At 42.0% G+C, this 16,532-nt stretch overlaps 1 protein-coding gene across 1 annotated transcript in view; it reads left to right on the top strand.

The window, feature by feature from the left end:
• LOC139663363 (uncharacterized) overlaps positions 1-16,532 on the top strand; it is a gene marked incomplete at its 5' end in the record, with an annotated part of 90,321 nt that overhangs the window by 39,903 nt on the left and 33,886 nt on the right. Inside the window, 4 exons of the mRNA XM_071542010.1 lie at positions 6,068-6,193; positions 9,358-9,470; positions 11,968-12,084; positions 13,384-13,544. Of these exons, the coding sequence (XP_071398111.1) occupies positions 6,068-6,193; positions 9,358-9,470; positions 11,968-12,084; positions 13,384-13,544 (517 nt within the window). The remainder of the gene's footprint in view (positions 1-6,067; positions 6,194-9,357; positions 9,471-11,967; positions 12,085-13,383; positions 13,545-16,532) is intronic.

Raw genomic sequence — 16,532 nt, 5'->3', positions numbered from 1 at the left:
CAGCTGGAAGCAGAAAACCTAATATTTAAATGGTTGCTAGGGATTTACTAGGTGGTTGCTAGGGTGTTTCTATGTCATTGTTAGGGTTTTTCTAGGTGGTTGCTAGGTGGTTGCTAAGGTGTATTAGGTGGTTGCTAGGGGGTACTAGGTGGTTGCTAGGGGGTAATAGGTGGTTGCTTTGGTGTTTCTAGGTGGTTGCTAGGGTGTACTAGATGGTTGCTAGGTTGTACTAAATGGTTGTTAGGTTGTACTAGGTGGTTGCAAGGGTGTACTTGGTGGCATTAGTAGTAGTAGTATAAGTCATAGTACTTATAGAAGTAGTAGTACTAATAGAAATAGTAGTAGAAATCGCATTGGTAGTAACAGTAGTAGTAGCAGCAGCAGTAGCAGTAGTAGTAATAGCAGCAGTAGTAGTAGTAGTAGTAGTGGCAGTAGTAATAGTGGCAGTAGTAATAAGAGTAAAGTAAGAGTAAAAGAAAATCACAGCAAATAACAGATTAACACATATCTCATTCATGCAATCTGAAGTGGCATTCATAACAAAGCCTCATGACATTGCAAACTATTTTAATGATTTTTAAAAAAAAGTAAAGTTAATTAGTTAAGAAATGGTAAGCAATGCAGTGATGGCTCACTATCACATACATTGATATGGAATGGGATTATGAAGGACATGAAGGCCTCTTTAAATTCAGTCAGATTGACAGAGAAACTGTTATGAAATTACTCATGTCACAAGCAGACTCCATTTCCCCTGGCATAGATAACCTAGATAGTAAAATGCTTAAACTTGTAGCCAACTCTGTTACTACTCCAATATGCCATATTTTCAATCAATGCCTAACCAATGGGGTTCATCCAACTGCATGGAAGGAAGCCAAAATTATTCCACTTCCAAAAGACAAAAACAAATTTTTAACGGTCCCAACAGTCGGCCAATAAGTATTTTACCATTATTAAGCAAAGTAATTGAAAAAATAGTAGTATTGATCATACCTTGCTCATTGGCAAGTTACAGTGTTATGGTTTCACTTACAATGCAACCTCATGGTTTAAGCGCTATCTCTCAGGGAGAAAACAGAGAGTCTTCTTTAATGGCAGCTATTCAAACTGGAATGTCACAGACTGTGTACTCCATCTTCACTACTGATCTGCCGTTGTGTGTAAAAAATGTCAACACAGTTATGTATGCTGATGACACCGCTCTGTACAGTGCCGCCATATCTGAGCAAGTGGTAACTCGCGCCCTAAGTAATGCCCTAATACACGTAAACAAGTGGGATGAGTGCAACAAGTTGGTCTTAAATATTTCTAAGACAAAGTCCATTGTGTTTGGACCCAGACATATGTTGGCCAACAACCCTCAACTAAAATTGGCAACAAGTAAACACAATAAAACTTTTGGGCGTAACTATTGATAGCTCACTATCCTGGTCTAAACATATAAATAATATTGTCACAAAAATGGGAGGATCGGTATGACTAAGAAGTGCTCTGCGTTCATCACTCCCTCAATAATCAAATTAGTTATTCAGCCCTGTAATCTGGTCATCAGCATCAAAATCTGATCTGGAAAAGTTGCAGGTTGCTCAAAATAAAGCGGCTCGTCTGGCACTCGGTTGTTCATACAGGACAGAAGTGTTAACTATATGCATGCACACTTGGCATGGCTGATGGTTGAACAGAAAATGTCTTTGTGTCTCTTAACGCTGTTGCGGTCCGTCATTAGCACCAACAACCCGTCCAGCTTGGCTCATCAGACACATCTGGCCTCTGGGCATGGTTACAGCACAAGAGGTGCAGCCTCTGGTCACATAATGCTCCCGGCTCCAAGAACGAATTTTCGCAAACTTACCGTCATATACAGGTCAATAGCACTTTGGAATTCTCTGCCCAAAGATATCACATCTACTGTTAATAACAAAATAACTTTCAGAAAGCATACAAAGAAATATCTTGCCAAATAACAGGATAAGCACATACCCCTACATGTATGTATGTCTGATTGTTATCTTATATCCTCAAATTATTGCCCTTGTCTATCTGTTTAGTCTGCTTGCTTTAGTATCACTTTATATCTATTAAGTGTTTTTTTTCTTTGTTTTTATGTTTAATTGTACTGTTATCTGTTATCACTTTATCCTTAATTTCACTCATTTGTATGTCTGCTTAGCTTGCCTGATTGTTTTTATATCCTAAGTTGACTGTATTTTCTTTATTGTATGTCTGTATTGTATTTCTATGTTCAGGACCCCAGGAAGACTAGAGGCACATCCATGTGTTTCTAATGGGGATCCTTAAATAAACATAAACATAAACACAACAAATCATTCCATCTGTATTTACCGTTTATCATGGAGCAGTGGCAGGACGAGCTGCTGTTAGAGAGAAGGTTTGATCCCATCAGCAGCCAGTCAGCATCCTCAGTCAAGACAGACTGGGCCATATTCATAAAGCTCAACAGTAACAGCTTTACGGAGCATAAAATCTGCTGCTGCGTAATTTGTTCATAGCTTTACGCAGGCTGTGATTACCGTGATGGAGCCACATTACTGTGTGACCGCCCAGGTGAGAAGATATGGCTCCTAAATACATTTCTGGTCATTTTTGCTTCATCTTTTTAGAATGATTAAAAACCACAAGAGCAAATCACCGTGGATGCTGCTGAGTAGTAGCTGCTCACAGTAGAGAGAGTTTTTGCTGTTGGACTAGAGCAGGTGGTATTTTTTTTTTTGCCGCCCGGTGCGTTTTTATGAATGAGTTGCTGGATGTGCAAATGATCAAAGGGAAGTGGTGATGCTGCAAAAACGCTAAAACTGACCTGGTAATTCACGTTGATGAATAACAAAACACTTTACTGTAAAGATCTCAGCCAACACTGATGCAGTCATGATAAGTGTGCAGGTTTGTGGGGAGGCGGAGCGTGTACACACACCACCACACAAGCTTTTAATAGGCTAAGCAGGCTAGTGTACTGCTCTTTAACTTCAAACTGTGGTGAAGTACGATGCTTCTGATATAACTTATGCACAATAAACTTTTTTAAACTTTTATGCATTCATTTAACCTTTATTTAACCAGGTAGATCCCATTTAGGTTTAAAATCTCTTTTTCAAGGGAGATCTGGCCGAGACAATGGCGAAACAGAAACAACAAAGGTACAAAATTAGCTGAAATTAAAAGTATAATAATGTTAAAAAGGAGAGAGAGAGAGAGAGAGAGAGAGAGAGAGAGAGCCTACCAGTCAAAATCATCGCATCACTTGAGCTGCAGCTGCATTTTTCCTTCTGTAATGACACTAAAAGACGCAAATATATTGATTTTTGATTACCGTAATGACAGTAATAGGTGCAAATCTTCTAATTTAACATCCTACTATAAAATGAGGAAAACTCTGTCCATCTGTCTGTCTGTCTGTCTACATCCAATTTGCTCCTCAATGGTTTGGCCAATCAATCTGAAACTGCACATGGGCATTGAGCATTGGCATAGGCAGGGACTGACGAAGCTGATTTTTCCATTTTCCCAAATTTACGCTGTTTTTTTTCTTTCGCATCCCTGGGTATGGACTGGTTATTCTTTAAAATGAGGGTCCGGCTTTCAAAGTTAGGGGGCCAAAAGTCCTGTGAGTTATGAATAAGTCCTGAGTTTTATGCAAAAAAACCCCGGAGAAACCACAGGACCCGCCCCTCACTGTGAGTCCTTCTGGATGGGAGCTTCAGCTAAAAGCCTCAAATGTAAACAGCGCCTGTTGCTCTGTGGTAAGTCAGCACACAGTCAGGTTTGATTTAGCGTCTCTGTCTGGATGTAACGGGGGGGAGGGGGGGGGGGGGGAAGGTGTTGATGAGCCGACCCACCAACTCGGCTCGTGTCTAACGCCGATGTTTGATTAGCGTTACAGCTGCCGCCGCCGTCGACAGCAAATCCCTCACTAATTTGGCGAGTCTCAGAAGTATTCGCTCGCTTCCTCAGCCGGCGTCAGCTTCTCATCCGTTTCTCAAGGAGGGAGGAGATGAGGAGAGATAATTTCCTCCTGTCTTTGCCCTCAGGTCTCCACCTCCGCTGTTCAACACTGTTCAACACTGTTTGTTTGCTCTCTTCTTACAGGGGGATAATACTCACTTTCAGTTTTGAAGTCACAATGATATTTTATTAGCTAATTTTCCATGTTATACAACATTTAACAATAAACACTACAAAGCGGTTGCTTCATGGTGTTCCAGTAGGTGTATAAATATTCCAACTAATATTACCCATTACAGATTTTTGAATAAAACTTTCTTTCTCTCTCTGAACTGAATACGATTTTGAATGATCCCTCCCTGTGTTATGTCCCACCCAAACATCTTGTTTCAACCTGAAATATGTCAAATTACGGAAGGAGGATGGAAAAAGCTGTTTCATTGTGAGTTTTATGATGGCTTAAGACAATTCCAAAAAAGTATATTCTCCATTTTTAAGTCAAATGCAAAAAGAACATGCATCAGTATCCCTTAACCTCTTCTTCCCTGCCGCCCCCGCCAGGTTGCATGGCCAAGCTTTGTTCAAACCCAAAGAACTTTATTTTAAATTCTAGTCAAGATAAGTTTTCCAAAGACACCAAATATGTCATGCTACATACAGGGAAATGTGAAAAAAATTCCATTCAATATAAACAGCTAGAGCAGTGGTTTCTCAACGTGGGGTCCGGGGACCACCAGGGGTCCCTGAGGGAGTTTCAGGGGGTCTCCAGCAAACTGATGAATTGTTAAACTTCAGCATTATTTCACTCACAAGAAGTTAACACTATAGAGAATGTAGAAGAATGACTGTTTTGATCATAGTTTCACTGTTATCTCTCTACCTACAATACAGATAGTCATGGGATTCTGGACAAAATCATATCTAACAATACAAATATTCTCAGATTTGGGTTTGAGAGACAAAATCTCATCAAATGGGGGTCCGTGGCCCTAATGTGGACTAAATTAGGGGTCCTTGATATGAAAAAGGCTGAGAATCACTGAGCTAGAGCTTCAAGAAAGAGTTGGAACGATCAGATACAGAATATGGATGTGATGTTGTTGTACAGTTAGCAAAATGTTTTTTTCTAACTTTGAAGCTACTTAAGGGGAAATTTAAGGGTAAGGTCAGCTAAAGTCAGGGTACAAGGGGTTAAATTCCCTAAAAGACAGTCAAAATTTATTTCCTCATTGTATGGACAATAACTCCTGCTTACAAATCAACCATAAGCGAACTGCAGCAGATATTGCTCACTTTCAGATTGCATTAGTGTGAATATATATGTATATATTTCGATTTTTCTCGTCTGCCTGCTATGTTGACACACTTCCGCAATGCGTGACTCCAACTGGGAGACATGGGAGTCCACAGAAAATTCCCACGTCTTACTGGGAGGTGAACAGTGTTTCTCATATTTACAGTAAATTGGATATTACATGAAACCAGCAGCTGAGAAAGTCACTCTGCACAGGACATCTAACCTGTTGTTTGAATTGTTCCTTTCATCATCTTTCATCTACCTTTTATCTTTGTACCTTATCTTTCAAATTAAGACTTTCTGCCTCATAATAATGTGTTTGTTGTGGAGACGTTGCGTTCAGGCGCGACTTTGTCGGGAAAACTGAAACCTGGAAGACAAACAATAAACAAACACAGACGTCCTGCAGATTAACGAGTTAATTTGACGAACTTAACTTGACACAGAAAGCAACGTTTCCGGAGTTCCTGACTTTTAATCATCCGACTGGAGGAGGAGGGCGTTTGTGTGAAATTTCCAAGTAGGAAATTTGTTTTTTTCTGATAAATCCGATTGCACATGAACGCACAATAATACCAAAGACTGTTGTCATCTCAAAAAGTCGAGATTTATCCACCAAAGAAGAGATTTTACCAGCATTTGGTGCTTGGTGGGAGTTAAATTCGGACCCTGGTCTCACTGTTTCTTTGTCCACAGACAGTTAAACCTTTGATATAACTGTGTAGCTTTTGAGATGACAGGCAAACTTTTTAAACTTGTGTCTGATATTTGCCTGTGTGTGTGTGTGTGTGTGTGTGTGTGTTACAGAGCCCTACAGCCCGGCGGTGTGGGTGATGATGTTTGTGATGTGCCTGTCGGTGGTGGCTGTCACCGTCTTCATCTTTGAGTTCTTCAGCCCCGTGGGATACAACCGCAGCCTGCAGAGCGCCAAGAGTAAGACTTCAGTCACTTCAGCGTCGGCACGCCAATCAACCCACCGCCACTGCTCATTTCACCGCATTATTACCCGCTTGTCACTTCGGCAGTTATGTAAGCGGGGGGCCTGATTTGCGGAGGGTGTTTTTGCTCAAATTATGCAAAGCGTCTCCACTTTTTGATTGTATATGTTAGGGGGAAATATGAGTCAAAACAACCAATCCGTACCCACGATCTGCCTGATTGAATTTGAATGGAGCAGACGCTGGCGGAGGTTGATTTTGACGTTTTTGACAGTACTTGTCAGTCCAACTTTTATTCTGAGTGTTTACTGGCTGCTCCTCTGTGCCGCTGCATTCATTTTCAGTGATTATTTGCAACCCTATTACTTCCTAATAAATTGACACAAGTAGAAATATGTCGGAGTGGCGTTTGAGGTGCATACGATAACTGTTTATCACTGGCTGTCACTCCTGTGGGTGTTTTTGTCCTTCCTCCTCTCCCAAATACATAAAGTGATGTGTAACTCTGGTAGTCTCTTGGGTTGTGTCTCTTCCTCCCATGATAAAACCCCCCAAATCAGTGATTCTGTGATCTGTTGCTCCGGTAGAGGAGACTGGAGAATTGTGGGGGTTTTTTTCTCTCTCTCCATTCACTGCCATTGTGTGGAGGAACGGTCTGAAAATCACACTTCTAGCACATAAACAAACGCAAACAAAGCAGATTCTGACAATATATAAAAAAAACTGAATTGCTGAATTGTTTTTAAGTGAATCTCTTTCTTTATGTTTATTAAACCTTTCAGTTTGAACAAGTGAAACGCCGAAATCCGGTTGGAGGAAACTTGGAAACGAAGAAAATAATCTGTTTGTCAATAATTGTAAATAGGCAAAAAAAAGTGGGAGACAGGACTTTGACAAAGCAGATTCTGTCCCTTTTTCTATTTACAATTATCAGCAATCACTTTAACAATCTTTTTCACCCCTTCTTCTACATCTCTTCCTCCTTTCATCTCATCCTCCCTCCCTCCATCCCTTCTCCAGTCTTTCTGCCGTCTCTCCCTCCCTCCCTCCCTCCCTCCCTCCCTCCGTCTTCCTATCCGCCCGAAAAAAAAACCTTCAGAATTTGACGATTCCTTGCTCAGCGTTAAAAAAATAATCTGCTGTCGGTCTTATAGTCTTCAATAACTCAATAAAGGCGTCTATCCCTTTCACTGCCTCCCTCTCTCCCTCTCTCCCTCTCTCCCTCTCTCCCTCCCTCCCTCGCTCCTTCCCTCTTTCAGCTTTCAGAGTTTGATGATTTTTTTGTGTTCAACAAAATTAAGTCTGCTGTCGGGCCTCAGTCTTGAATAACTCAATAGATTCTTCTGTCCCTTCTATTCTTTCGCCGTAGAGAAGTCGACTGTTGACTCAACTCAGCAGATCCTTCGATCCCTCGTTTTCTTTCCCTTCCTCCATCCCTCCTTCCTTCCGTCTTCCCATCTGTACGTCCGCAGCTTTCATGATTCTCCGTTCGACAAAGTGCGCTGCAAGCCGTATTCTTTAATAACACAGTAGATCTTTCTTTTTACTCCCTCGTTCCCCCCGGTCTCTCCGTCTCTGCTTTCGGTGTCAGACGGTTCTTAGTTCACCGTAGGGAAATCTGCCGTGGGCTTTAGTCTTGAATAAGTCCATAACTCCTTCTCTCCCTTTTCCTGGAATCATTTGGATCCAGATTCATACTGAATATATATTATAGTGGGTGATGAAGTGTAAGTCTTCACACTTTCTCTCTCATCTCTCCCTCCATCTCATCTGTCCTTTCAGAGTCACGTGGTTCAAAGTTAAAGACCCAGTGAAAAGAAAAATAACTTTTTTTTTGCTTTTTGCCGATTTTGCTGGATTTAGTGTTCATCTGTTCACCAATACAGGCCAAAAAAATGACAAAAATGTTGATTTATAGATTTTATTTTATTTTATCTCTTTTTTATTGGGGTTTTTGGTACAAAATTTTATATCAAAATTTGTTTATATCAAAATGAAGAGATTGTCTCTTTCCATTAAACAGCACATTTCTCCTCCAGCACTCGGGGGCGGAGAAAAAACATTTAATCCAATGAAATTTTGATAACTGTTGGAGTTATCCCCCCTCCCAGCTATTTTTTCTATCATTTAAGCTCAGTTCAGCTGTAACATGGATGAAGGTAAAACTATTTTCCCAGACGGGTGACGGAGGAAGAGAATATTCCTCCAAAACCGAGTGCAGACTGCTGTCCACCCACTTCCTCCACATCTCATTAATATTCAAATAAGCCCCTCCCACTGACGCTTCCTGCCCTTACTTTCTGTTTCATTCGGAAACACTCTCCATGTCACTTCACTGGGTCTTTAACCATACTGGTGCTGGTCTTCAACAACTCATTAAAGGAATACACCAAGTTTTTGGGGAGATTGTCCCTTTGGTCACTTAACTGTTGACGAGTGATGAGAATAGGGACACCAAATCATTCATGTGTCCCCAGTTGATCACTTGCTCTCCTGTGCCATGCTAACGCTTTAGCATACACTAGGCTACTACACTAATATTATCTAAACTAAAAGAGCTGACCTTATAGCAATAAAAAGTTATTGTTTTTTATTATATGGCCTGTAGATTAACACATTTAAAAAAATTAAATATTCTTAACACAATATAGCTGATGTAGTCAGGGATTATTTTTGGAACTATTTCCAGTGAGCAACTATTTCCAGTGTATTCATCCACTGTGCAGTGACGTTGAACTGTATGTATCTCCCATCACCACTTCCTTCACTTTCCATATAAACAAGGAAAGTAGTTCCTGGTAGTTAAAAACAGTACATTGTTTTTTTTTATACCAGATTTTGGTCAAAACTGCCAGACTTGGCCACATATCATTTAAGAGTACTTACAATTTAGCTTTAGAGCTGCAACAAGTTCTCATTGTCTCAATTTGGAGTTAATGCTAGTTGCCTACCATCACTCAACATAGTGTATGCTAAAGTGTTAGCATGGAGCAGTAGAGCAAACGATGTAGCCTACCACGGACACATGGATGATTTTGGTGTCTATGTTACCATCACTTAACAGGTAAGTTGACCAATGGACCAATCTCCTAAAAACTGTGTATTCTTTTAACTCTCTCTCTCTCTCTCTCTCTCTCTCTCTCTCTCTCTCTCCTCCAGAGTCAGGCGGGTCTAAGTTCACCATAGGGAAGTCCATCTGGCTGCTGTGGGCGCTGGTCTTCAACAACTCTGTGCCTGTGGAGAATCCCAGAGGAACCACCAGCAAGATTATGGTGATTTGACTGACTGACTGACTGACTGATGACTGATTGATTGATTCATTTATTCATTCATTCGTTGACTGACCAATCAATCGATTGATGGCATGAGTAGTTAGATTGGCAATTTGCTGTTTAATTGGATGAATGTTTGATTGATTTCTATATTGAAATGTTTATTGGCAGGTGAAACTGGCACACAAAACTGCTCTATTCTCAAGATCTCAACTTCAGTACAAACCACAGGGGCAAAAACTGCAGACACTGCATAAAGTAACTCAACCCCAGCCAAAAATCTGGAAACAATGAACAATGAATTAAGAATAGCTCCACAACTATAAGGCCTATATGCATGTGTCTGTCCTCCTTTGATAGGTAAGAAGCTAGGGAATATGGATCCATTTTCAGTAAACCTATAACTATTACCATTTCAGAGTAATTAGAGATGGAACAAAGGGCAAATTTTCATCCTCGCCTAGTATACAATCTAAATTTTAAAGGCAGTAACACCATTATAACCAAGATCCCATGGACAATGATGCACCTGAAGATCTTCTCTTACTAATTGGCTACAACAGTGACAACAATTGATGACAATACAACAAAATAAAACAATTTTACAGAGGTTGTCGTGGAGATACACCCAGGCGATCTCCATATTTTAGTCATTTGGATATCCAAAATGTGTGCCAAATGGGTTTTCTGCCTGTTTACAGTGCAATAAATAATACATATATATACCTATTCTAGAGATACTGTATTGTTGAGAGACAGCCACTGATTGATGATGGAAATCTGCTGCATTTTATAGATAAGATATAGATAAATGTTTACATTCTTGTCATTAAAAGACTTCAGTTTCTGGTGCAATGGTGCGTTCACGTGTTCACTCTCTTGCTTCACATGAGAGACCATGGTGATCTTTAAAATACCTGCTGCTCTGTCTGCGCTTCATGAATAGAGAAATCAGTTGAGTTCTGCCCCCTCTGCTGTTCCAGGGTGAAGAGCCTCAGGAGGTGAAATACTCCAGCTGTTTTTTTTTTGTTTTTTTTTTCTTCTATCTGCCTGAGTGCTTTTCAGACCAAGCCCAATCATCTCAAGTGCTCATTAGCTGCTCAATAGACTTCACAAATGGGGTCAGAAGAGAAGAAAAGACACTTATTTTTGGTTCTCTTTTCTTTTTCTTCTCAGTTTCGTGGCTTTAGTTGAACTGAAGGTTTGCGTGGCCCTGCAGTTAGAGCAAGTTTCATGATCCTGTAGCCAATGAAACCCATTCAAATCATAATTGAATAATTCAATACATGGGCGTCCAACTGAAGAGAGTGTTTCTCATGTTTGTCAATTCCTGGAAAGCTGAGTGTTGTTTTCAGCAGCATCGTTCTGATTCTGATCCATTTTCATATCTATAACACTTGTCAGCTGATAAAATATCATATCAGAGAACCAAAGCTAATCTTAAGCAACAAAAGGATTAGATGATAAAAGCTTATCTGGTTATCCAAAGCCAGTTATCGAACAAAAAATACAGATCTGCAAGAAGTGGTATGATGAAAAGGAACGCTCATTCTCTAATTGACAACCATTAATTAATTCAGTCATTCATTCATTTTTCATACCCGCTTATTCCTATTCAGGGTTGCAGTGGGGCTGGAGCCTATCCCAGCATGCACTGGGCAGATAATTGGCAACCTTGTACTACTGGAGTTATACAGAAAGGTTTTAACAGGTTTCACAAGGGTCGAAACATCATGAAACTCAGCAGGGAGGCGTCACGAATAAGGAGGCCGTCCTTTAACCGGAGTCCCCGGGTTCAAACCCTCATGTTGGAGAGCACCCGCCCTGCTGAAGTGCAAGTGCAAGAGTTTTCATCTTATTCACAAAGAAGTTCTTGCAAATTAGGTTTTGCGGCAAACAAAGAGTGCTGTGTGAGCTAACAGCCCCCTTCATCCCCTTCATCCTCTTCATCACCAATTACAAGTGCAAACTTAGTGTTTAAGACTAATCCACCCAGGCTGGCACCCTCGCACCCTACAGCCCCTTTATAATTGGAGCGTTTTCCATCCTAGAATCTGATCTGAGACTCTAGGATGGAAAACCCTCTGCGAGTTTGTGTTGTGAAGTGTTACTGAATTGGGCGCAATCTTGATTTGCATGGCCTCAACTACAAATAACTGTGGGCAAAATAAAAAGGTTTACATATAATATTCATGTGTATGACCGTGACAGACGCAAAGAGGCTTTATTTCTTTACCAGCGCTATTAGGCTATGGAAGTATCACTTTATGGCTTTATAAACTTTTAATTCAAGTCAGAAAAAAGCAAAAAAAAAAACACCAAGGTTGCAGCGATGTTTTTTTCTGAGGCTGAAGGGACAAAATACGAGTCTAGCTCTCCAGGCAGGAGAGAGCTTTAGCTGATGCTTAGCAGTGAAATGCCAAAAAGTGAAAAGCGTGTCAGCGGAGTCTTAAAATACTCCCAGGCCTCTCAGTGTTATCTCCTCCTGCTGCTTCAGGTGCTGGTGTGGGCCTTCTTCGCTGTCATCTTCCTGGCCTCCTACACTGCCAACCTGGCTGCCTTCATGATCCAGGAGGAGTACATCGACACTGTCTCAGGGCTGTCAGACAAGAAGGTACAGCGTGGGACAAGGGGGGAGGCGGGAGGGGGGGAAAGGATGGATGGACGGGTTGATTGACAGGTGTATGCATGGACGGACGGCCTGATGGATGGACAGATGATCAGGGAATTACAGCCTTAAGGATTCAGAGTGACCATATTTACATAATGTCAAAGTTAGAGAATGAGAACATGCAATGAGTCCAAATGAAACAGCATTTTGAGAGCATCTTTCTTCCTTAATGTGATGTTTTTCCTGTTGAAACAGGATGTTGGGGCGGGACATAACGCAGGGAGGGATCAATCAAAAGTGTAAAAACCAATGGGAGATCAGTTAAGGAGAGAAAGGCAGGGATTGTTAAAAAATCTGTGATGTTTTATTGGTTGAAATTTGTATTTACAGCTACTGGTGCAGCATGAGTTCAAACAAACATTGTTCATTTCATTGTGACCTTAAAGACCCCATGAAACGGCATCTTTACTTCCTTGATTTGAGGTATTTCCCGTTGAAACAGGATGTTGGGGGCGGGACATAATGCAGGGAGGGATCACTCAAAAGTCTAAACCAATGGGAGATCAGATAGGGAGAGAAAGGCAGTTTGATTTGATAGGAGGGGCAGAAGGGTGGGACTGTGATGGGATTTTTATTTATTTATTAAAGACACACCGTTCCCAAGAAGTAAAAGTAAAGGTTTTGATATTAAAAGGCAAGGAAAAAAAACATTTTGCACGTTTTTTGGTGTATATTGACATGAAAAATTAGCAAACAAGGTGAAACAGTCATTTTTCATCTCAACTTTCGACTTTAAAAGTAAAGAGAAAGAGAAGTGAGAGAGAAAGAAACATGAAATCATCCCACAAAGGTTTATTTTTTTTCAGAACTGATGGACAACTTTGGAATTGCTCAAGTTAATAGAAAAAATGTTGCAATTGAAATCCGCTCCCCCGCCGCTCTCCTCCCCTCCCTGTCGCCTTCTCTTCCCGTCTTTCTATTTATCTCTCTGTGCAGTTTCAGCAGAACGCACAGCGCCGTCTCCCCGCTGTTCTGACACTCCAAAACCTCATCTGTTTTATCACTTCCCCTTCACAAACCTGTAGAAAAGAGGCCTTTCTTTGAAAACGAACACTTTGAATGTTCATAGCAGCTCATTCGGTGCTCGGATTACCTCTTCTCTCCCTCTTCTACCTCTCTTTCGCTCTGTCGCTCCCTTCTGCTGCTTTAATCTCCACCTACCTCTTTTTCTTCTCCTTCTTCTCCTTCTTCTTCTTCTTCTTCTTCTCCTTCTTCTTCTTCTTCTGTGTCTCCTCACCGCAGTTCCAGCAGCCGACGGAGCAGTACCCGCCGCTGCGTTTCGGCACGGTGCCGAACGGCAGCACCGAGGAGAACATCCGCTCCAACTATCCCAACATGCACCAGTTCATGATCCGCAACAACCAGAAGGGCGTGGAGGAGGCCATCGACAACCTCAAGACCGGGTGAGGAGAGGAAAAGAAAGGAGGGGGACGGGGAACGAGGGAAGAGTGGGAAAACGTCCAGAGCAAAGTAGAGTACACAGAACCTGAATGGATAGAACGGTCCTTCTGTTTGCCATGGTAATTTGGCTAGTAGCCTACACCATAAAATGCCGACTATTTAAGGGTTAGTTGCTATGGTGACACACAAGTCTGGGCAGTAAGGCCGAAAGTGTGTCACACTTACTTGAGAACTGAGCAGATGAGTCTGTTAGTCAAAACTCAACTGAAAGCTAACGACGTTAGCGGCAAGGCTAACGTAGCTTTATCAAAGACTGTACTTCTCTCTTTAGCCCTTCTAGTCAACATTTGCATAATTAGCAAACCTAGCCGGTTAGCATCATCAAACAGGCACCTTTCACTTCAATATAGCCCCTTAACTGCTGTAAACGAATGTAGCTTAGCCTATTAGTGGAGAATAAAAATGTGCGTTTGCTAACTTACAGCTAACGGACATTGGCTGACACTGAGATGAACTCAACTATAACCACAAACTGTGCAGGTCAAAACTTTTGACCGACTTAAAAAGACAGCAGCAACTTGTAAAAGACCGTCAGCTTTAATTGGTGGCATTACTGACAACTTAATTCACCTGAAAGCTTCCACCAGTTTTCCACTGCTTTGGTTCTTACTGCAAAACCTCTCGCCTGAGTGACTTGTTGTAAGCCGGTTTATATGGAAGCTAGTCCAGCGGTTCATATAAAAATGGCCGCCACTCCAACCATCCAGGACCATTGGTTTGAGTGGGAAAGGCCGTTCTATCCATTCAAGTTCTGTGGTAGAGTCGAGAAGAATCGAGTTCGCTATAGAAACAGGAGGAGGAGAGAAACCGTCTTTTGTGCAATTTGGAAGAAACTGAAAGGGAAATTCAAGTGTTGTCAAAAAAAGGCGAATCCAAGGCACTCTTCATATGATTAAAAAGCTTTCATCAAAGGATAGTTCATGGTCGAACAGATAAAATCAAGCCGACATGTTTCGGCCACACACACAGCCTTTGTCAGGGCACAGCAATGAAAGCAATGAAATGGAATTCAAGTGTGTTTTATAGCAAAATGACTATTTCTATTTCTGCTCATTTCATTTTTCACTTATCCTTTATGTAATCAGGTATTCTCATTGAGATGGAGAGCTCTATCAAGACGGACTTAAGAACATGAAAGACTTGACATATGTTTCATCCTCTGGTGCCCGAGTTTGTCTAGAAATATTTGTTATGCTCCCATATTGTGAGCCATGCAGGTTGGACACTGACATCAAATCAATCAGGGTAGACTAGTAATAGACTAGGGTGGAAGACAGTGCAGTGGAATAGAGTGAACTAGAGTAGAAAAACAGCACAGTAGACAGTAGTACAGTAGTGCAGTAGAAGTCGGACATCATTAGTAGCGGCAGCAACCAGAATGCATCCGCAGCACAAATCTGTTGCGCTCACAAAACTTCACTTCTACTTCCCTTCCCTTCCCTTCCCTTCCCTTCCCTTCCCTTCCCTTCCCTTCCCTTCCCTTCCCTTCATCCACAAACCCTGAACGGAAAGTTAGCTGCAGCTGCACATTTCTGACAACAGCACTCACTTTAAACGAACAGATCCCACCTTTTCTCTCCCCTCTTTTTTTTTTTTTCTTTTTTTTTTTCTCTTTCACTTGAGGCATTGTAGTCGTCCCGCCAACCTCGTTTCAATTACTGGATCCTCTTGTCCGCCTGAACCTGTTAGCGCATCGATCCGCCTTCGCCTCGGGAGTGTGTAGCTCCGCATCACGGCTCTAATAAAGAAAAAAATAAAATAAAATAAAAACAACTACTTTTTAATAATACATGTTAGCAGCAGCCGCAGTGCAGAGAGAGAGGGGATGGGGGGGGGGGGGGAATAAAAAAAAAATCCCGCCATCTCAGCACCAGCTGCCACTCACAGGGAGCGTTTTATTATCCGCCTGTGGGGCCGCAAAGTACACAAAGCACTTCCCATAAAATATACACTTGCTCATCATGTTTGAAGTGGGAGGGGGAGGGGGAGGGGGAGGAGTGATGTTAGCTGATGCAGATGAGGGCCCCGGCGCTTAATGGGCCGACCGAATGTACACGTGCACACACACACACACACACACACACACACACACACACAACACACACACAGGGGAGAATATACACACACACACTCGCACACGCCGACAAGTAGCGGCTGCAGTCCTTAGCCAGATTTGACGTACCGTGTTATTAAAACTCCCATGATGCATTCCCCCTTATCATCTTTACTCATCCTCCCTGCTCTTCCCGTGTCTCTCTCCCTTCAGTCCGCCTGTCTCTCTATCATCCTTCTCTCTCTCTCTCTCTCTCTCGTTTTCCACTGTGTTTATCTCTCTTTCACTCTGTCTCTCTCTCTCTCTCTTGTTTTCCACTGTTTATCTCTCTTTCACTCTATCTCCCTCTCTCTCTTTCTCTCTTTCCCTCTCTCTCTCGTTTTCCGCTGTGTTTATCTCTCTTTCACTCTATCTGTCGCTCTCTCTTTCTCTCTTTCCCGCTCTCTCTCGTTTTCCGCGGTGTTTATCTCTCTTTCACTCGATCCGTCCCTCTCTCTCTCTCATTTTCCGCTGGGTTTATGTCTCTCTCTCTCTTTCTCTCTCTCTTTCACTCTATCTGTCGCTCTCTCTCTCTCTCTTTCTGTCTCTCATTTTCCGCTGTGTTTATCTCTCTTTCGCTCAATGTCGCTCTCTCTCTCTCATTTCCGCTGGGTTCATGTCTCTTTCCCTCTCTCTCTCTCTCTCTCCCTCTCCCCTTCTCTCTCTCCCTCTCCCCTTCTCTCTCTCTCTCTCTCTCCCTCTCTCTCTCTCTCTCCCTCTCTCCCTCTCTCTCTCTCCCTCTCCCCTTCTCCCTCTCTCTCTCCCCCTCTCTCTCTCTCCCTCTCCCCTTCTCTCTCTCCCTCTCTCTCTCTCTCTCTCTCTCTCTCTCTCTCTCTCT

This window comes from Centroberyx affinis, unplaced genomic scaffold, assembly GCF_046629955.1.
Source record: "Centroberyx affinis isolate AG114_WGS23_722 - 3 ecotype Tasmania unplaced genomic scaffold, CSIRO-AGI_Caff_v1 ptg003989l_1, whole genome shotgun sequence".
Classification (NCBI taxonomy): domain Eukaryota; kingdom Metazoa; phylum Chordata; class Actinopteri; order Beryciformes; family Berycidae; genus Centroberyx; species Centroberyx affinis.
Note: the sequence above shows the minus strand (reverse complement) of the source record. Positions and strands in the feature narration are given on the sequence as shown.